Source organism: Cavia porcellus, unplaced genomic scaffold (assembly GCF_034190915.1).
Source record: "Cavia porcellus strain 051 isolate PalLab524CR breed Dunkin Hartley unplaced genomic scaffold, mCavPor4.1 scaffold_12, whole genome shotgun sequence".
Taxonomy (NCBI): Eukaryota; Metazoa; Chordata; class Mammalia; order Rodentia; family Caviidae; genus Cavia; species Cavia porcellus.
This window is the reverse complement of record NW_026947495.1, coordinates 41,265,768-41,286,955: the sequence shown is the minus strand read 5'-3', so window position 1 is coordinate 41,286,955 and position 21,188 is coordinate 41,265,768. Positions and strand designations below refer to the sequence as shown.

The 21,188-nt window shown below is 40.2% G+C and overlaps 1 protein-coding gene across 23 annotated transcripts in view; it reads left to right on the top strand.

The window, feature by feature from the left end:
- Positions 1–21,188, top strand: part of Neb (nebulin) — a 205,500-nt gene that overhangs the window by 146,188 nt on the left and 38,124 nt on the right. For all 23 annotated transcript variants that reach the window (XM_063259068.1, XM_063259067.1, XM_063259083.1 and 20 more), the window contains exons 113-131: positions 449–556; positions 1,702–1,806; positions 2,907–3,014; positions 3,771–3,875; positions 3,967–4,071; positions 5,004–5,102; positions 5,436–5,546; positions 6,812–6,916; positions 7,712–7,816; positions 8,047–8,151; positions 10,205–10,309; positions 10,687–10,791; positions 11,315–11,419; positions 13,233–13,337; positions 14,799–14,903; positions 17,094–17,198; positions 17,506–17,613; positions 19,452–19,556; positions 20,722–20,826. In XM_063259068.1, coding sequence (XP_063115138.1) covers positions 449–556; positions 1,702–1,806; positions 2,907–3,014; positions 3,771–3,875; positions 3,967–4,071; positions 5,004–5,102; positions 5,436–5,546; positions 6,812–6,916; positions 7,712–7,816; positions 8,047–8,151; positions 10,205–10,309; positions 10,687–10,791; positions 11,315–11,419; positions 13,233–13,337; positions 14,799–14,903; positions 17,094–17,198; positions 17,506–17,613; positions 19,452–19,556; positions 20,722–20,826 — 2,004 coding nt within the window. The remainder of the gene's footprint in view (positions 1–448; positions 557–1,701; positions 1,807–2,906; positions 3,015–3,770; positions 3,876–3,966; positions 4,072–5,003; positions 5,103–5,435; positions 5,547–6,811; positions 6,917–7,711; positions 7,817–8,046; positions 8,152–10,204; positions 10,310–10,686; positions 10,792–11,314; positions 11,420–13,232; positions 13,338–14,798; positions 14,904–17,093; positions 17,199–17,505; positions 17,614–19,451; positions 19,557–20,721; positions 20,827–21,188) is intronic.

Genomic DNA, 21,188 nt, shown 5'->3' with positions numbered 1-21,188 from the left:
CTTGTGAGAAGCACATAGTCCTCCTCAGCCTAAGCACCTTCAAGTGTAAAATGGGAAAGTGCACGTAAAGATCCACTATAGTGGCTGCCTCAGAGCAAATAGAAAGCTGTTCTTTCTAAAGTAAATTCACGGGTATAGATATTAGGTCCCACCAGTGAGTTGAAGGTTGGTATCTGTTATTTTGGAACTTCTGCTGGTAAAATGCCACACTTCCTCTTCTTTTTGACTGAGCTGTCTCTCCTACCTCAGTGTGGTGTCCACAGCTTGGCTCTGGTCTTGTTGGACAAGACACAGTAACACATCACAGTTTCCTAGCCAAGGGGAACTAGCGGGCTGGCTGGTTCTCTCTCTCTTTCTCTCTTTCTTTCAGAAGGACTTGGGTTTGCATTTACTTTGCTTTTAATGGTACTGCCACATTCTGAGTCTACTCTGCTTCTGTCTGCACCAGGCTGTTTACCACTATGACTACGTGCACAGTGTCAGAGGCAAAGTGGCACCAACAACCAAAACTGTGGATCTGGACCGCGCTATTCATGCATACAAGCTCCAGAGTGAGGTGAGCAAGGAAAACTCAAGGAGCACCAGAGGAAATCTAGACCAGGCCTACAGAAGCAGCCTCGGTTTGGGCAATCTCTTGACCTGACATGTGAAATATAAATGCTCTTCTGTTCAGTGAGCTGGAAAAACAAAGCCTGTCTTCTCTCTGGGCTGGCAGGATTCTCATGCCGAGCAGTCAAACAAACAATGACCAAAAAAAGAAGTAAGCTTGTTAAAGAAAGCAATATTTGCAAACTCAAAGAAGACAGCTAGTATGTATGCTACATCTGCTTTCAAAAATCTTAAAAATCATTATGACAAAGATAAGGGATTTAACTACAAAAGTAATTAACTGTTACAAACAAAGATAGATATTACTGTTGAAATTTAGAAGAGAAAAGATTTGGGCCCCACCCACATATTTAATCTCCCTGTTCTGTGCTACCTTAAAGGCATGCTTTGGTTTCACTGTTTACTTGTACTTCCTATATTAAATAGTATAAATATCTCAAGCTTAATTTAATTTAAGTTGAATTAATTTTTTTGAGACAAGGTCCGCTATGCAGTTCAGGCTGGCCTTGAGCTCACTTTGTAATCTAGCTGATCTCAAACTCGAGATGATCCTTCTGCCTCAGCCTCCCAAATGTACCACCACACCTGGCTCGAGTTTAATTTTAAACACTGTTGTCCACCCTAGAGCTCCCCTGAGAGCCAGAATTTAAGGCCCCAGAAGAAACACACACACACACACACACACACACACACACACATTCCTTTTGCCATGTGCAGTTTATGGAGAATGCCTGTCTTGGGAGTTGGCAGTACTTTGAATATCACCTGGGAGTAAGACTGGGATAAAGATGGCACTTGGCTGCCTGTCTCCTTTAAATTCCCCAAATTCTTGCTAGAGGCTTCACAGCCACTTAGCATATCTTCAGAAGCATGGAATTGCTTTCTATAAACCATTTCATTCATTGTTCTTTTTTTCCAAAACAGTGGGTCATCAGTTATCTAACTCATTTCCTGACCTTTAGAACTGATTTAATTTCTTCCTCAAGTCAGTTCGAGCACAAGAACACTAAGTCTGATCAGAATTCTAGCATGAGCTGTGTACGATTTTTGAGTGTAACTAGTTACTGAATCTGCATGTCTTCATTCTGCCAGAATCTGTACAAAACTAGCCTGCGCTTCCTGCCCACTGGGTATCGGCTTCCGGTTGATACGCCTCACTTCAAACACACCAAGGACACCCGCTACATGAGTAGCTATGTGAGTGTTCTCTTGTCAGTTGGGATCAGAAGTTGGGGTCGGGGAATTTATACTAATTGACAGTCTATTCTCTTCCTCAAATCACACCCTAAAGGTTCACATAATGATGGCATAGGGGGAGGGAAAGCAGCTTATTTTCTGGAGATGCAGTGGAATTAGCTGCTTCTGCAGTTCGGTGCCTAGGCAACTCATTTGGATAGGATGTTCTTGGGAGCCTTGGCTCAGGGTCCACAGCTGCCAGAATGCCTGGACTTCTGGCAGACTTAGCACAGAAGCATCCTGAGTCATCCCAAATCATTGACTGCAAAATGCAGTCCTGCATGCACACTAGTGAGTGCAGAAGACACAATGTCACTGTGTGTCCCTTTGAAAAGGACTTCTTACTTAGCTGTTAGACCTGACACTTCACTGCTTATCTTCTGTGCCATGTTCAGAGGAAGGTGGGGGATAAATTGGCTGTCACTACTTCTCACTTTCCCAGGTGATGGCTCTGACACTACTCTTCCTCGTTTTTTAAAATACCACTTTGGGACTTGATGCATTTGCCCAATAGGCAGGACCTGGAGGAATCCTGGCCATGCCAGTGACTCTCACTGCAGACTGCACTCATAAACTTTCCACCAACCAGAGACCAAGATCTCCCTTCTACATTATCTTCAGGTCTTGGGAATCAACCCTGCTGGCCACACAGGGTCCAACAGCAGGTGTTCCAGTAATGTGACCTCAAGGTAGACAGCTGCAGATTTAAGAATCTAACATATTATCTTAAAAATCAGTTTGAAAAGTCATTCGTCAATCTTAAAAATACTTTCTTACTCCTAATTTCCTAGTCGCATTGGGGCTTTAAAATACAGGGCTTTTGTTTTGTATTGCATTTTGCATATCTTCATATGGATTTCACCTAGCTAGGTTGAATTTTATTCTTTCCTGGACCTGGCTGCATCATTCAACAATTAATTTTCAAGATTTGGAATACTATTAAAATTTTGTCAGTGGCTCTTAATACTTAATGATTTTCAGATAAAGGTGACATCCCTTTTCCAATAAAGGGATGTAATTTTGGTCTTTGTGTTGATCTCATTCTGACCCTACTTTTCCAGTTCAAGTACAAAGAAGTCTATGAACACATGAAGGCAAACGGGTACACACTTGGGCCCAAGGACGTTCCATTTGTCCATGTCCGGAGAGTCAACGATGTTACCAGTGAGGTAGGTGGATTCTCTTGGAGAAAAATAGCTGGATTTCAAAGACTATGGCTTTGTTTGAAATGCATTAAGAAGAATTTATTGAATTTCAGCCATAAGCTTACACATTAGCCAAGAGAAAGAGGTCCTTTCCTGTCTCTATTACAAATGTGCCTTGGAAGTGGTTTTCTGAGTTTGATAGTGCCATGTCAAACACAGTTCCATAGACTATAAACCAAAAATTTTCTAAAGAAATGATTCCTTTTTTACTATTTGTATTTTAAAAAACTTTAATAAAGTTGCATTTTAGTCTTACTCAGAACGCTGGTTTTCTAAATTTTGTTTTTTGTACTGGGGGGTCAAACTCTTAACATAGCACTTGCCAGGCAGGTGCTTATATTGCTCAACTAAATCCCCGGCCCTTTTTTTTTTTTTTTTTTGGTACTGAGGATCAAACTCATGACCTCATGCTTTCCAGGCATGCACTTATGCTACTGAGCTAAATCCCTAGCTCAGAACTCTGGTTTTCTGGATCAGGTATTAGTCTGTACATCTGACCTTACTATGCAATCATGTGACAAAGTGCAGAAAATTTTGTGCTCAGAATTCTTTCCCTAAGCGAGACAAGTGTAATTGTCTTTTTGTCTCAATCTTAATTATTTTCTATATTTCTGGGAGTCACTCTCCTCTCTTTCATATAAAACATTTGATTTTTTATTAGTCAGCAGGTGCCCTCATCATCCTACACTAAGTACCAAAATGTTTTTTCCCTCCATGTAGAGACTGTATCGACAATTGTACCATAAACTAAAAGACAAGATTCATACAACTCCTGACACACCAGAAATCCGCCAAGTCAAGAAAACTCAAGAAGCTGTCAGTGAAGTGAGTATTTTCTTAGGAGAAGAGACAACCATCTGGAGTGTCAACCTTTACATCTCTAATGTGTATGTTTCTGCTCCCCCCCCCCATTTAGTTGATCTACAAATCGGACTTCTTCAAGATGCAGGGTCACATGATCTCACTGCCGTACACACCCCAAGTGTTGCACTGTCGCTATGTGGGAGACATCACCAGTGATGTAAGTATCTCACAGAGCTCTTACAGGGAGAGACCTCAAAAGGAAGGCTCGCTTTCAGCATCTAAAACAACTAGTGGTCGTTGAAGAGCCGTTTCCATTGAGTGCTTCTAATGTAAGTGTACAACTTGGAGAGGAATACAGTGCTATGGAAACAATAATCCACAATTCTCCAGCTATGGAAGCAGTGGTAAGAGGACCACTTGGGAAATGCCAGGATTGCCCCCATTCTTGACTGACCACCATTCCACATGCTACCCTGAGTCATTACCAAGCCCTTCCTCAGTCCCTGTGTCTCCACCACTGTAGTGTCTTCCTCTTCCTGAACATCTACTCCCATCCCTTTAGCAATTTCCCACTGTCCATTTTTAAAAATTCCCTTAAAAGACCAAATTTGTGCTTTCCCTCATCAATTGCATAAAATAATAACATTATTCTCTCTTCAGCTCAGAACTAGAGTTGTAAATGAAAAAAACCTGTGATTTATATGAATGCAGGCAAACCAAATGCATCTTTAACTAAGATGAACGATATCCCCCATCTGAAGGAGCTACCTTCCAACACCTCCAGTGATTGTCTGAAACCAACAATAGTATCAAATCCTAATATACTATGATTTCTTCTACACACACACCTAGGATAAAATTTAATTCATAAACTAGGCACAGTAAGAAATTAGAATCAATAACTAATAATAAAGTAGAATAATTACAAAAGTGTGTTAAAATATTTTAAAAGTATGAATCATTTATTTCTGAAATTTTCCCCTAATTTTCAGACCACCATTGACAGTAGATAACTGAAAACTGCAGGAAGCAAAACCATGGATGGGGGGGCGGGTATTGTACCTCAAAAAAGAATTGTTGCTAGTCTGCCTTCTCTGTTCCTGACTTACATTTGCTCATGACCACCTATCTTTTGGATTTGCTGCACAGATTAAATACAAAGAGGACTTGCAAATCTTGAAGGGACTTGGCTGCTTCCTGTATGACACTCCTGATATGGTCCGTTCCCGGCACTTGAAGAAGCTCTGGGTGGGTACACACCTTTGTAGTATATCACCCTGCCTGTATTGCACCATGTACCCCATTGCCAGCCTGCTGGGGCCGGGCAGAGAGAGTCTTAGTCTATGATCCCTTTAAGGAGAAACTGGGGGCAAGTCTTGATCTACTTAAGATGATTTGTGCCTCCTATAACAGATGGTGTGCTCAGTTAAATGGCTATTGTTTTTGTTTCTACCTAGAGAAGATACATACTCAGGATGCAATGCAGGGACACTCAATTTGCACGGGGCAACCATTTGAAAGACAAAATGACCCACAATCCCTTCAATGATAAATAAACTTGTATTTCTGCTTTTTTAAAAGTCAAATTACCTGTACACTGACAATGCAAGGAAGATGCGAGACAAATACAAAGTGGTGCTTGACACTCCAGAATACAGGAAAGTGCAAGAACTGAAGACCCATCTGAGTGAGGTAAGCATGTGCTGTTATCACTTCTAGAGAACCCAATGGATCAGAAGGTTCAAAAAAGATTCTTGATGATTGTCTATAGAGATCAGCATTCAGGCAACCATAGCAAGTAAGATTCCTTTCTGCCATTAACTAGAAGGACCATAATGTGTGAGCAGGTCAGCTGACCTCAGTTTGGCTCAGTTAACTTATTTTGTCCCCTTTTGGTAAGATGAAGATATTGATTCTTGTCCTTCCTATGCCTAGCACTGATGAGAAATTATACACGATTCTATAGATCACAAAGTACTGTGTCTTACACGACACTGGTCTCCAAATACAAGTTATTTCAAAAACCCTAATCGTGGTAGTAACATTGAAAAGCCTTCCATGTCACCTTGCTTTCTTGCACACTGAAATAAATTCCTAAGTACTTAGTTTCTTTTTTATCTGCCCATCTGGCACTGAGGCTATATAGGATAGTGTAGCTCAGCAAGCACAAAGCCCTGAATTCAATCCTCAACACCAGGAGGGGGAGATTACCCTGAAAGAAATATGAAATATGTAATTTACATTTATATTTAATTTATCTTGAAGAATAACAGCACAGATAGCTATAAAGAATTCTACATATTTAATTACTTACATTTGGAAAGCTGATGAAATTTTGGATTCTGAGTTCATCAGAGATCCTGAATATACAAATTTAGAAGTCATCAGTCTCAACATGATGCTGGATGCATGGGTACAGATAAGTCACCTAAGGAAAATGTACAGGCCAACCCTTAATTCCAGCTAATCCCAGAGCCCTAAATGGAAGCCAAACTATGCTCTTGAGGAATCAATCGAAGAGAGGGAGAGAAGTAACAGACACATATGTGATCTGGCAGAGAAAGCAAAATTGGAAGTTATTGGCTTGAGGCTGGAAAATGCTTAATGGAGGGAGGCACTCGAATCTGTTTGAGGATACATGGAGAGGGATGGATATGCAAGTGGGTTTGAAGATACGGAGGAGAGGAAGGTGATTTTCAGTCTAGGGTTCTAGAAAAAATGATGAGGATGGGACCACCTTACTCCTGTACAGCTAGGGAATGTCCCTTCCCTTGACACAAGGAGTGAGGGGAGGAAGACTGAGGTGGTAAATAGTAATAGATGATTGGTTTGTTAGGAAAAAACTGGCACAGTGGAAGGGCCCCTGCCTTTTTTATAAATTAGCGATAAAGGCTTCTTCAGAGAACATGCCATATTGGTGAAGGAGAACTGATAGCCGTGATTTGTTTTGTGTCTAGCTGGTGTACAGAGCTTCAGGCAGGAAGCAGAAGTCCATCTACACTTCAGTTCCTGATACTCCAGATCTTTTAAGAGCCAAGCGAGGGCACAAGCTGCAGAGTCAGGTAACATCAGTTGTCAGTCAAGATTCGTCACCCTCCACACTGGCATCGCTCTGCTTGCTGTGTCCCTATCTCTTTGACTGGTCCAGACCCTCACTACAGGTTGTATTTGCTGCAGCTTCATTAACTTTGCACTTCAAGAGGCAATTTTCTGCTGAGGATGGTAGCACACACCCGTGGGCCCAGCACTTTGAGTGGTTAAGTAGTTCGAGCCTGGCCTGCAACCTAGCAACTTAGACCCTGTCTCAAGTAATACAATGCTGGAGATGTAGCTCAGTGTGACACTTCCAGAGTGTTCTCCCCAGTACCAAAAAAAAAGCAGTTTTCTTTTATTCCATCATAACTATAGTTATGTTTTACACAAGCAAGGGAAAGCCACATGATTTTTTCTAATTGCTGTACAACTTTGGATTAGAAGAATGCTCTTTGGATTCCAAGTGGTGAAATGATCATTTGGTCATCATCTATTACCCACAAGTCGGTAAAACTTTATCTGCTCAGACAAACCAAAGGAGAAATGGGGTGAAGAATCTATCAGAGTCTTCTCCTTTCTGATCATGTGGCTTTACACTGGCCTGTGAGAACACTAGATTACTGGAGCATGTCTATGTGTCTTCAAATGTCAGGCACAGAAATAAGTATAACAAAAAAGGAAACAAGCAGTCAAACAAATAAACAAAGCAAACAGGACAACAAGCAAACACTGCCCTCCCACTTACAAGCTAGCAATGAATGAAGAGGACTAAATTCTAGATGCTTCATCTTGATGACATTTCACCCTGTTCTCTTATTATTCAGTACCTGTATGTTGAACTTGCCACCAAAGAAAGGCCCCATCATCATGCTGGAAACCAAACAACAGCTCTAAAACATGCTAAAGACGTGAAGGACATGGTCAGTGAGGTAAGATGGCGATTGGGCCTTGAGGCACTGGGTTAGAGAAAGAAACTGTTAGAACCTTCACCTGACACCTGTGAGCACGGCGTTCATTACTGTAAGTTGTGCTCAGCATCACCAAAAGGGAAGGAAAGCTATTCCCTAAAACAGTGTAATGTAGATCTGTGACTCGGTTGCCATTGAGAAGAGTAACAAAACTTGATTAAATTAGTCTCTTTTCTACTTTTGTTCCTTAGAAAAAGTACAAGACTCAATATGAAATGATGAAGGACAAGTATACTCCAGTTCCAGACACACCGATACTCATCAGAGCCAAGAGAGCCTACTGGAACGCCAGCGATGTAAGCCTCCCTGCCTTCTTGTTCCTGTTGTGATAAGGAGAGCTGGATTTGAAGTACTTAACCACAAGCTCTTGAGTCACACACATACTTCAGCATCATGGCCGACAACATGGATCGGGGAAAAACACAAACCAATTTAAATAGTCAAGCAAAATAGCTGAGAATAGTATTGAGAGATGCTACAGCCCATATATCTCAAATCTCTCTTCTATTTCTGCCCTAGCATTTCCTAGGGATACTTGGCAATTAACTTATCCATAACAGCATGGTCTTAGAGTCAGGTAACTCATGATGCTGTCATTTGCTTGCTCTGTGACCCTACATAGTTTGCCTAATTTTTTTCTATTTATATGTCAAGTGAGGGTAAAATTTGTGATAATTAAATAAAACTGCCCAAGCCAGCCATGGTGATGTGGTCCTATAATCCTTGGAGGCTGAGGCAGGAGAATTGCTACAAATTTGAGGTCAGCCTGGGCTACATGGTGGATATAAGGCCAGACTGTACTACATAGCAAGACCGTGTCTCAATAAATAAATAAATGAATAGATAGATAGATAAATAAATAAATAAATAAATACTGCACAAGAAAATGTATATAATACCCCTAATGCTCTATCCTATTCTTAAGTGACACGTGTGAAATGGTTCCTTTGAATGATGTGTGACATAGTAATAGTTAGAAAAGACAGACTTTTGTATCCTGTATTATGTGATCAAATGCAAGTCTGCTTTCTAACAATAATGAGAGCATTTATTAATGAAAGTATGAAATCAGTCAGCCTGTGGCAAGAGATAACTCTACTAGCTTTGTGTCTCTGAGCTCAACTGCAGAATTCACTGTACCCATTGCCAGAACCAGAAAGCCTGGTGAACTGGAGATGTTGGGTCTTAACCCCAGCCAAAGGCTCCAGCCAGCCCCACAGACCTCAAGTTTGCAATATAGGCCTAGGATCTCATAACACCTTAAAGTGATGGCACTGATCTGTATCAGTTTTTATTTGGTGCTGTGAGAAGTCTATTTAGAAAGATGCAACACCAAATAGTAATTAAGATGTAAGCTTAGAAAATCACATATTCTCAAAATTTGTCCCTTCGAACATTTTTAGTCGATAATATCCCTCATCTTTATCATTCAAGATTCTGTTGAATGTTGGTTTGTACCTAACTTAACTTGCATTATACAGGGGAGGCTGCACAGTGAAAGTGGTCCCCGAGCCTTGTTGTGGTCCCTGGACAGCTTCATGTTCCGGCTTCCTCAGCACCAATCCTGCTAATCTCAGTCTTTACCAGTCCGGTATAATAAGGCTGATAGCTGGTGTTCAGTTCAATACACAACAATCATTGTCATAAAAATCTTATAAGATTATCCATCTAAAAAACAAAGCCTTTCAAAAAGATGGTTTTCATTTATCCAAAAAGAAAAAAATTGAAAACAGTGCTGAAAGAAGCAGCTGTCTTGTGTCAATGAGATAAATCCTCCGTATAATTCTTAGATTAGAGTTAGGATCAAAGCTTTTTTGCCTTGAAATATCACAAAGATAAGGATTATAATAAGATCTCAAGATTACCTAGTGGAGGAGTCATCTTGATATTAGAGATTAGGAGAGAAATCTCTCCCCTTCCCGTGTACATTTATGTGTTTTGGGATCAACATGACTGCTTTTCTCTTCTCTTACAAATAATGGATTTGTTTTACATTTCTACAGATTAAAAAAAAAAGTAGCGAGATAGTACAGAAAATGTCCATAATGTCCTTACCTACTTTTTCTTGCTATTAACTACTTACATTAACATCATACATTTGTCACAACCCATAATGCAAGACTGGTTCCGCTACTCCTAAATTAACCCATCTTTTGCTTAGGTTTCATTAGTTGTGCTTGGTGTCCTTTTTCTCCCGTAGGATCTAAAATTATCTTTTAAATTTTTTTCCTAAACCTAATCATGGAAAAAAATCTAAAAGAAAAAACTCAATTGAGTTTAAGGTTAAAAGAGCTCAATTATTTAACTTGATATTTTTCATAATCCACATTTTTTTTTTTTTCTTTCCAGCTACGCTACAAGGAAACATTCCAGAAGACCAAAGGGAGATACCACACAGTGAAGGATGCTTTGGATATTGTGTATCATCGTAAAGTCACGGATGATATCAGTAAAGTATGTTCCTAGAGATTCCTTCTTGTACTGGTCTCTATAACCCACCTGTTTGGTGGGGTGGGGCGGATTGGGAGGGACACAATATTGAACCCAGGGTCCTCCCACTAAGCCACATATGCAGCCCCCTCCTCTTTGAGATAGAGCCTCATTAAGTGTCTAAGTTGCTTAGGCTGGGCTCAAATTGGAGACCCTTCTGCCTCAGTCTTCCAGGGTGCTGGGATTATAGACATGCACCATCATGCCTGGAAATAACCCATCATTTAAAAAAAGAAAATTTAAAAAATCAGTCTCCCTTTTCTAAAGCCCTGGAGGGAAGTAGATGTTTTTACATTAATTTTTGTGAGATTTTATGACTGTGTTTGTATTTTTTATGACAGGTGAAATACAAGGAGAAATATATGAGCCAGCTGGGAATCTGGAGGTCCATTCCTGATGACCCAGAACATTTTCACCACCGGGCAGTCACAGATGCAGTCAGTGATGTAAGACTTCACATCTTCTATTCTCACATAGAAATTTACATTCTCATGTGAATTATTGAACCCACCACTGCATACAAGTGTTTGCCCAGATTCTAGATCTTATGTATGCATGTTTAAATTACAAAGTTCAATTGCTAAATGATTAAATTTCAATTTGAAAGAAGGAAAAATATCTTCAGATTTATAAACTTAATTTTTCTTCTAAATGTGTAATATGATTGGAAATGCTGTTCTGTCTGTGAAACAAAGAGCCTGTTTTTGATCCATTGGAGAGATAATTTTATAGAACTATTGAAACCTATAACAGTGCTCATCTAGGGTGAAATTTCACCTCTGTCTATGAAAATATAGCTGCCAAGCTAATGATACACTGTCTAGAAGAGAATACCTGTTAAATTTTGAATTGTTTTAAATAGTAGTAAAAATGAAAATCTCTGCATACTATAAACAGTGGACCATAGCTTCTGTATTTTAGGAATCATAGATCCTAACCTAAAGCTATTTGGATATGTTCTTTTCCCAGATAAAATATAAAGAAGACTTGAACTGGCTTAAAGGCATTGGCTGTTATGCCTATGATACGCCTGATTTCACGCTGGCTGAACAGAACAAGACTCTCTACAGCAAGGTACATCTTCTCACGAATAACTGCATTGATTTTCATCTATTTGCATTCACAGAGAAAACCAGCACTGAGAAAATAGCCTGTCTTTGTTGTTTCTCTCATTGCTGAGACAAAACACCTGACACCCACTTATTAGGGGAAAGCTTGTTTCAGCTCAGTTTGTAGAGGTGTCAGTCCATAATTAGCCGACTCCAAGGCAGGGTGTCATGGCACAGGAGCATCACAGAGGAGAAACAGTCCATGGCAGAGCTGGCTGGAGGTGGCAGCAGCAGGCATCTCTTTCCCTGTTATCCCATCCACGCTACCAGCCTTTTAGGTGGACCTTCCCATTATTCGCACTCAAAACTTTTCCATAATCTAATCAGTGGACTCAGTTATCAGACCCCCACTCCATGTGCATATACTCTTAATCTACAGTTACACATGCTAGATTCAGCCACCTCTGAAAAGCCCCGCCTGTGTGTGGCTTGGGGACACATCCAGATACAAACCACAACATAGCCTTTCATAGTTCCATCCCCACCCTCACTTCTAGATCCTATGACTGGAATGTACCTAACTATTCACTGTCTCTAGGCATTTCTCTATTATTAACCTCACTGAGGACAGTTTATTTCAATATATTTGATTTTGATGTAATGTTATGTTGGTATAACTGCTCAGGGCTGTTGCAGAATCCCCTCCATATTAATATATCTCTGGATAATTTTATACTTACAGAGCTGATATATATGGTAGCAAACATAGAACAGGTTTACTTTAACCCACAGTGTACAACTGAGAAAAATCAAGTTATTATGGCCACATTTTCGCATTTACAAACTAGCACTTGAATTTTCACTCTTTGAGTTCTGAAATAGATGTCACCCAACTGTTTCAGATGAATGCCAGATAGGAGACATTTAAATTTTTCTGGGCTGTGTTCATTCTAGAATATATTCTTCTTTGTTTTTTTACAACTCTTCAGAGTTGTAAGAAATCATTCTTCACTCATGAGGTTCTTTCAAAATAGGTGGCAGTTTATGGCTTATAATGTACTGCTACTCTTTAAGAGTAGTATAATATAGTTATTAGATAACTATATTTAAATTAATGAATTAAAAACATGAAAATACCTTCAAAGTAAAATAATAACACATAAAGACAAAACAGAATTTGATTTAGATTTTAGTTCCACATAGAAAACACTACTTGATATCCAATGGAAGTGTTCTTTTTATTTTATTTTATTTATTTATTTATTTATTTATTTATTTATTTATTTTTTGAGACAGTCTCGGTATGCAGTTTAGGCTGATTTGGGCTCACTTTGTACCCCAGACTGGTTTTGAATTTGTACAGATCCTCCTGCCTCAACCTACTGAGTTCTGGGATTGTAGGAATGCTTCATCACATCTGACTCAATGAACATGTTCTTTACAATGTATGTTTGGGCTCCTTTTCAAAACATCCAGCCAGGGCTGGGCATGGTGGCACATGCCTGTAATCCCAGTACTTGGAAGGCTGAGGCAGGAGGATCACTGTAAGTTCAAGGCCAGCCTGGGCTACAAAGTGAGCTCAAAACTCACCTGAACTACATAGTAAGACTCTATCTCAAAAAGACTAAATAAATAAATAAAACATTGGCAAGACATCCATCCAGGTCTACCCTTCATTGCTTTGAAAGATGAGTAAAAGCTTAGTAGATGCCTATACTTGGTGGCATTTACAAATAAGTGAATGAATTTTTATGAATGAATTATCATAGTGATATAAGCAGCATGTCACATTATTAAAGTGTGATATGCTATTAAGTAATCGTGTTCTTTTCCTCTAGTATAAATATAAAGAAGTATTTGAAAGGACAAAATCAAATTTCAAGTATGAAGCTGACTGTCCCATCAATAGACATTTCAAGTATGCAACTCAATTGATGAATGAGGTATGTGTGAACTAATTTAATTAAGTGTATTCAGTTCCTTTAAGAAATTTACAGTTATTTGATTAAAACCCAATGTATGGCATGACAGCAAAGGTATCCTCAGTGTTCCTTCAAAGTAGATATTTGGAAAAACATAAAAAGTCATCATCAATGGCCCAGAATTTAGCTCAGTGGCATAGGTGCCTACCTGGCAAGGGCAAAGTCATGAGTTCAATCCCTGATTAAAAAAAAAAAAAAACAAAAAAAAGTCACCATCTAGGATATCTGTCAAAAACCATGAGTAAAAGGAAGCAAAGACCCAAAGTTCAAGGTTAATTTAATACCCCTCACAAAATCACCAGATGGTGGTTAGGAGAGCTACCCTTAGAACAGAGTTATGGCTCATGCATTCAGATATGTTGTCCTTGAAACTCCCCACGTATCAATGCAAACAGGCATCCATCTGCACCAAGCTTTTCCTTCATATTCTGCCCAATTTTTCCTTGTAACCATCCTTGCAATAATTTAGTTCAAGATTGATAAAATACACGATATACAAACTTAATTATGGTTTCATAATTTTAGATGCTTTTATAGTAAAATTATATTTAACTTCCTATTTTTGGATTTATACAGAATTATATGAACTTAAAAATGTGAGAAAATTAGTAAAATATGTCTAACAATGAAAATGTAGCTGATGATATGCATATGTATTCAACTGTATAACATTATATTGTTTCTACTTTATTTTAAAATTTGACTTAGTTCATCTTCAGTAGATTTCCAAGCTGGACACTTTAGAAGAAATGCTGATGGCAACTTCCTGGGAAGGCAGTCTTGATATATTTTGTTTCTATTTATCAAAAGATTTCCAGGTGTCTTTTAATTAAATAATTTAACTAGAGTCCAGATATGTTTGAAGACTGTTCTGATTTTCCCGTGAGTGTTTTAGCATAAATTATGGCTTTTGTATCCTTAGATGGTAAACATGGAGCTTATCTGTACCTTATTTTAAATACAATGTAAAATGCCACAAGTAATTATGAAGATAACAAGGGGCATTATGGTAACCATTGCTGATTTTCTATTATCTTGTGTTGAAGTCCTGTATCACTTTCACTGTTTTGCTTTGATTAGTTTTATTCTATTTTGTTTGGTTTTGTTTTCTTTAAAAGTAAAAAAAACAATGTAAGCTGCCATGAAACCTAACACTGCTCATAGTGTCGCATGAGAAGACAGTAAAAGTGAAGGCATAAGGTATTCCAGTTTCATAGATTCAACTTCCCAAGCTCCAGCCCTCTCCAAGTGACCTGTCTTCACTAGGCTATCTATGCCTCTCTCTTTTCTCTGTTGTTCTGCTTTGGGAAAGCTACTTTTAGAAATGAGGTGTTTCTGGCTTTCTGGAATATTTAACCTGGGACATTTCTGTGTAGTCTTAAAGTTTTACTCTTGCTATAATTTGCTATGATGTTTGAGCAGAAAAAATACAGAGCTGATTACGAGCAGCGGAAAGATAAATACCACCTGGTAGTGGATGAGCCTAGACATCTGCTGGCTAAGACCGCAGGCGACCAGATCAGTCAGGTACTGTGATGGGGCCGGCTGGATGGCCCAGGCAGGACTGTGCTCCGGTTTCTCACAAGGTGTCGTCCTGTCTGCTGCAAGGATGTCATAGGTTCTGCCTATGATATTGGACTGTACTGTCTCCAAGTATCTGTCTAGCCACCCAAAGAGCCCGTGAGCTGTTTGAGTGAGCCAGTCCACGCTCTGTGCCCTCACTTGTGCAGTGGTGAAGATGAAAGAAAAGCTGGGTCCTCCCAGAACTTGTTTATAAACTGCAACTATAAACTGCTATTGAGTTTTAAAAAAATTAGGGGAGGAAAAAAGAGATAGAACTCCTTACCATATTTTTCTGTTCCAGTAGTTTGTCTTCTCTATGTAGCAATTTTGGTTGTTACTTAAGTGAGACTAGCTGTGTATTTCTCCCTTCACAAGGACCATGACAGGCAACTGCAAATATTGTAGTCACTGTGCCTGGCACATCATACATTGGTGTCTTCATCCACGTAGCTCTGTGAGTGCACAAAGTGTGTCTGCCTACATCTCTTCACTCAGAGGTGACTGGGATATAGAGCCATGTTCCCTTCTGTCTTTATAAGTCTCTTTTGTGCTTCACTGCTCTTTGCATGAACAGAGAAAATATAAATCTAGTGCCAAGATGCTTCTGAAACAAGGATGTAATGAAATTCTGCGTCCAGATATGTTGACTGTTCTCTACAATACATACATGTGGAGCCAGGTAATGTCTGATGCGGTATGAAAAAGGAGGCTTAGACTTTAGGTGCATTCCCTGCCATGCTTCCATTGGTCTCCTCTCCCTGCTCCTGCCCATGCTAGATTCACACAATGAAGCTGCATAAATATCCAGTCCTCGTTACTGAGCTCTGAGTGTGGCCAAACCTGAGGAGGGGCCAGCTATCACTCACATAGCTGACACTTTGGGAGCTCCTAGTAAGGTTAGCTGGGACTCTCCCAACATTACTGGCATGACATCAATTTACATTTTTTAGCCTTTACCCCAAATAAATAGATTCCTTAAAAATTGAGGCTACTTAGTAGGTTCAATAGCATTTAAAGGTCTGAATAAATTTTCCCATTGTTCAGTTGTCACTGCAACTGTATCATTTGGGAAAAACAAGGTCACCATACAACTTTTTGAATATTGTGTGTTTTCATGCTGTCTTTTGAGGTCGGTACTGAATTGCTAAATTACTCCCAGCATATCTGTTTTCCCACACACTTGTTAACCATGTGGCCGTTAACATTGTCTTCCCACAAAATCAGCTGAAACATGCACTACCATATTCCCATCAGAGGCTGACAGGCAAATAGCAGCAGCAAATAGAGCTAATTTTTAATTATCACACACAATTTTAATAAAGTGCCATTTTTCCAAACCAAAAAAGTGGGGTTTTTTTCTTTATTTTGTTTTGTTTTGTTTTGAAACAAAGTCTCACTATGTAGTTCAGGCTGGTCTTAATCTCACTATATAGCCTAGGCTGGCCTCGAGCTTGGGGGCGTCCTCCTGCCTCAGCCCCTGGGATCATAGACATGTGCCATCACACCTGGCTCCTGAAAAGGTTTTTAATCAGTCTTTTGTGTTAGGCACTTGTTTTACCATTTTCCACCAGTGCATAAAATGAGAGTGAGCTCTTCTATAAACATCCTGTTTGCCTGAACTTTTTCCTTGGCCTTCATATGATCAATAAACACTCATGCATGAAATTTTGCTGTGCTGTCTGTATCTGTCTTGCTTCAAAGCTTGTGTGCATGTAAAAGTGGTGCTTTGGAAATTCCAAAAACAAATGTTTTTTAATGATAAATACTTCTCAAACAGCATTTACCCCACTCATATTTTATTTTGCATCTGTGTTTCATCTTTGATATAGAAAAACATTTTGAGACCTCTAACATGTTATAAGTGGAGCAGCACTTAATGAAGCCCAGAAAAAAAAGTTTTAGTTCTGCTGTGAGAATCCCTTTGATGTGCCCTTGGCTCAAATTCCTTACCTCTCAGGCCTCAGTTCATTTCCATGTGTATAAAACACATTGGAAAATATTATTCTCAATTACTACATTATCCCTATCAAATACAAATTTATATCCAATATGTCCAGTTAGGATTTAAAGCGAAATCTATCATGACACCATCTCCCATTCTGGTGTTTCATTTCATTTCTGAGAGTTAACACGTTCTACTCTTCTACAATCTAGATCAACTACAGGAAACATTATGAGAAAACAAAGGATAAATTCACTTCTGTTGTGGACACCCCAGAGCACCTGCGTACAACAAAAGTCAACAAACAGATCAGCGATGTAAGTACAAGAAACACTGAGCAGATTCGCAGCCTCGGGGAGCATGGGAAAATGTGAGGGGCTGTTTTAGATCATCACATGTCTGGGAGATGACAGTCACATCTCTGGGAGGAAGACCAGGATGCCTCACGGCTGTTCTGTACAACCTCTTCCAATCAAATCGGTAGACACTCTTTAGCCAAGAGCCTGCAAATATGAATTTATAGAATTCACTTTTCTTCACATCACCTTCCAGAAAAAGCTTTGCATTTATATTTCACACTGTACAATGGGAAATAAAACATTTGTGCTTTTTCACCTCCTTCAGATACTTTATAAACTGGAATATAACAAGGCCAAGCCCAGAGGCTATACCACAATCCATGACACACCCATGTTGCTGCACGTCCGCAAGGTTAAAGATGAAGTCAGCGATGTAAGTCTGGACTAGCCTATCAGTTTCTCCTTCTGTGCCCTTATCTAATGTGATGTAACCAACTCAAGATCAGTTACCCGTTCTGGAGTTACAACTGCCTGAAAGCCGGGTAGTTTAAAATAGCAGTCATCTATTTTGCTTGTGGTTTTGCAAGTTGACTGTGTATAGCAGAGTAGCCCTGTTCCCCATGCTGTCGGCAGACATCTGAGGTTCAGCTGGGCCAGAACATCCAAGATGGATACCTCACAACAACCAGCCCCAGTGTATGAGAACTATGCCAAGCTGCCATTAAACTGAAGAAAGATGCTGGCATATCCAGGGTTGCACAGAGGGTATTAGGAAGACTTACTGACAGAAGCACCGTCCTAGAAAGCAGTAATACCAAGTGGATCCCTGAAATCTGGGTCAAAGGAAGGGGGATTTGTATTGGTCAAGACAAAAGGGACTTTATTCAAGCTGGAAAGTACCTGGTTTCTCTTAAGCTAACATCAAAGTGCCAGCACATTCATGGTGATTGTGAAGCTACACATAGCCCTCTAACTGTTTTGTCTATTTATGTACTGGAAACTCTGCAAGAATAGTTGATCAGGGTCAGTCTGGGATAATCAGGGGTGGTGGCTCAAGATGGCTACAGTCATGTCAAGCTGAATCCATACAGTGCCTCACTCCCATGCTGGAAGTTGATGAGAGCTACCAGCTTGGCTCTTGTGTTGGTGGAAACCTTTCCATGTGACCTCACATAGCTCGAACATCTCACCAAATAGGGTTGGGTTCCAAGAGGTAGAAATGAGAGTCTTCCACGTTAGTTCAGGGCTAGAATTAAAATAGTGTGAATCTTAGAATTAAAATAGTGTGATTTTCCTCTCAACTTTTATGCATTTAGATTCAAGAGGTATATTACCTTCTATCACTATAACAAATATCCAAGATAGGTTAAGTTGTATAAAGAAAAGGTCTATTTTGGCTCACAGTTTGGGCGATTTTATGAGTAATGGGGGCCCTGTTGCATTTGACTTGTGGTGAGGTACCACAATACAGTTAAAGCACATGATAGAACAAAACTGCTAACCTTGTACCCAGGATACAAAGAGAGAAGAAGGAAGGGATCCCCTTCCAGGTCATTCCCTAGTGACAGGAAGACCTTCCACTAGATCCTATTCTTAAAGGTTCTCCCACTTCCCAATAGCACTGTGGGCTAGAGACCAAGCCTTTTACACATGTGCTTTGGGGGGAATTCCAGATCTGAATTATGCAAGAAGCAAAGTGACCCACACCCTCTCTGGATAAGCAAATGGCAAAGTGACGCTGCAGGAAAGCATGTCAGGTGGGAGAGGCTGTTCAGGCCATTCCAAAAAAAATGAAGCCTACCACAGATTTATCAACAGTGTATAAGATTTATCTTGACTGAAAGAGACAAACTAGCTCTTATAGTCTAATAATCTGAATTTGAATGTGAGAGCAGAGAATAATAAGACTCAAATTTTGTTCTGGTGAGCTGGCATGCTATGGCTTCTCTGCTATCAGCAGTTTTCAAGATGTTCCAGACTCAGGTTTTTCTGATTTGGAAATGGGAAAATGTGTATGGGGAGCTGTCCAGTTGGGCCTTTCACACAGCCTTGTGGAGGTAAATCCTGGGGCACCACCGATGACTGCACTCAAAGCACCCCAGGAGCTGCTGTTGAGATCTGAGACAGGAGCGTGTGTCCCGCATAGATACTCCCTTTCCTCACTGCAGAATTTACAAAAAGTATCCTATTATGGGAAGCATTGTGGTTTAATTAAAATGCTTAGTAGGCTGCTACAGAAAATTATGATTGTCCCTCTGCTTCCTCCCACAGCTGAAATATAAAGAAGTTTACCAAAGAAATAAGTCTAACTGCACCATTAAACCAGATGCCTCTCATATCAAAGCAGCCAAGGATGCCTACAAAGTGAACACCAATGTAAGTTACAGGAGTTTCTCTAAGCTCTGAAAGCTCCCACCTGTTAACTGCCAAATTGGCAGTTAAGTTCCAATGTGAGTTTTGGAGTTTTATGTATCTTAACCACAGCAGAGTCTGATGGGGCTTTATCATCTTCTGCAGGACATGTGCCCTCTTTCCACATCTCTTCAGGTGGTTGAGCTCTAGTGCATCCAGATTAAGAGTTAGGTCCTAGGAGATAAAAGCAAAATGATGCCTTGGTCCTCCCAAAGGCCCATGCTGAATAGCAAAGGTGGCTTTACCCCCTGGCACAGGTGGGATACCCAGCTGGCCTTTTTAGAGGATATCGTGGATGGAGTAGGACATTTAATTCTTAAGGCTGCACTTTGGAGAGTGTCTCAGCATCTGTCAGTCTTTTCCCTTGGACTCCCTACTTGCCTCAAATTCTAGAGTTTGCTTTCTGAAGCAGAAAACTTACTTCTGAGCCACTGAATCTCCTCAGGGGTTGGCCAAGACCCTCCTCTTGCTCAGTTCCTCCCTAAACTGACTGTTCTCACAGCTCTCTTTGGGTGGAGCATCTTAAAGCCTCACCACAGAAACTATTCCATGCATTTAGATGGCTGATTGGGTTTTTAAAAATATATAAATGCTGGGGGCTGGGGATTTAGCTCAGCGGCATAAGCGCCTGCCTTGCAAGCAGGCAGTCGTGAGTTTGATCCCCGGTACCGATAAAAAGGAAAAAGACCAAAAAAAAAAAAAAAAAACCATATATATATATATAAATGCTGAGTATAATGAAACCATTACAATACAACTGATGCTTATGCTTGTCAGAGAGAACACATTTATTATGGCCAACAAACTGAGGCACCTATAGGAGCTGGCAGATAGCTTGCAGGTGTCCTGAGAATGGACTGATGGATATAGTATAGGTGGACAGAGGTACAGGTGTAGGGAAAGTAGCTGTGCTAAAATGTGTAATATGGAATGCAGGTTGTGGTTATGAAGTTATTCTCCTGTCATGAGAGAACCTCTGACCAATTATCCATGTAAATTGTGCAGACTTTAATTAGTGACCTCTGTTATGCCAAAAACCATAATGTGTGGTGTTAAAGATGCAGAAGTCCCTCTGTGAATTATGTGTTTATGAATTCTGCCTGATTGATTTCTATTGTGTTAAAAACAGCTGGACTATAAGAAACAGTATGAATCCACCAAAGCCTACTGGAAGTGGACCCCTGACCGACCAGACTTTATCCAGGCTGCCAAGGCGTCCCTGCAGCAAAGTGATGTAAGACAGGAGAGACCTGGACACAGTGGCTATTCATAATAGTGCTGTGGATGTTGACCCTGATCCGAGATCCAAGATGGAGAGGAGGGTTGAGGGGAGTGAAAGGCAAACTCGAAAATGCAAACTGGGCCATTGAGCCCATTTTCCTACTGCTGCATCCAGACCCTGAGGGCTGTGGCTGGCGAGACCCTGAGAAAAGACCGGGAAGAGAAAGTTTGGTCCTGGTTCTTAGGATAGAAAGAAAGAGCCCACGAAGCTGTCCCTCCATTCAGGGACTGTGGCCTGTCATCCCCCTAGAGGACTCCCCTTGAGTTTGTCCAGATGCCCAGTTTCGTCTTGTGCTTATGACCCGCTCTTTCTTT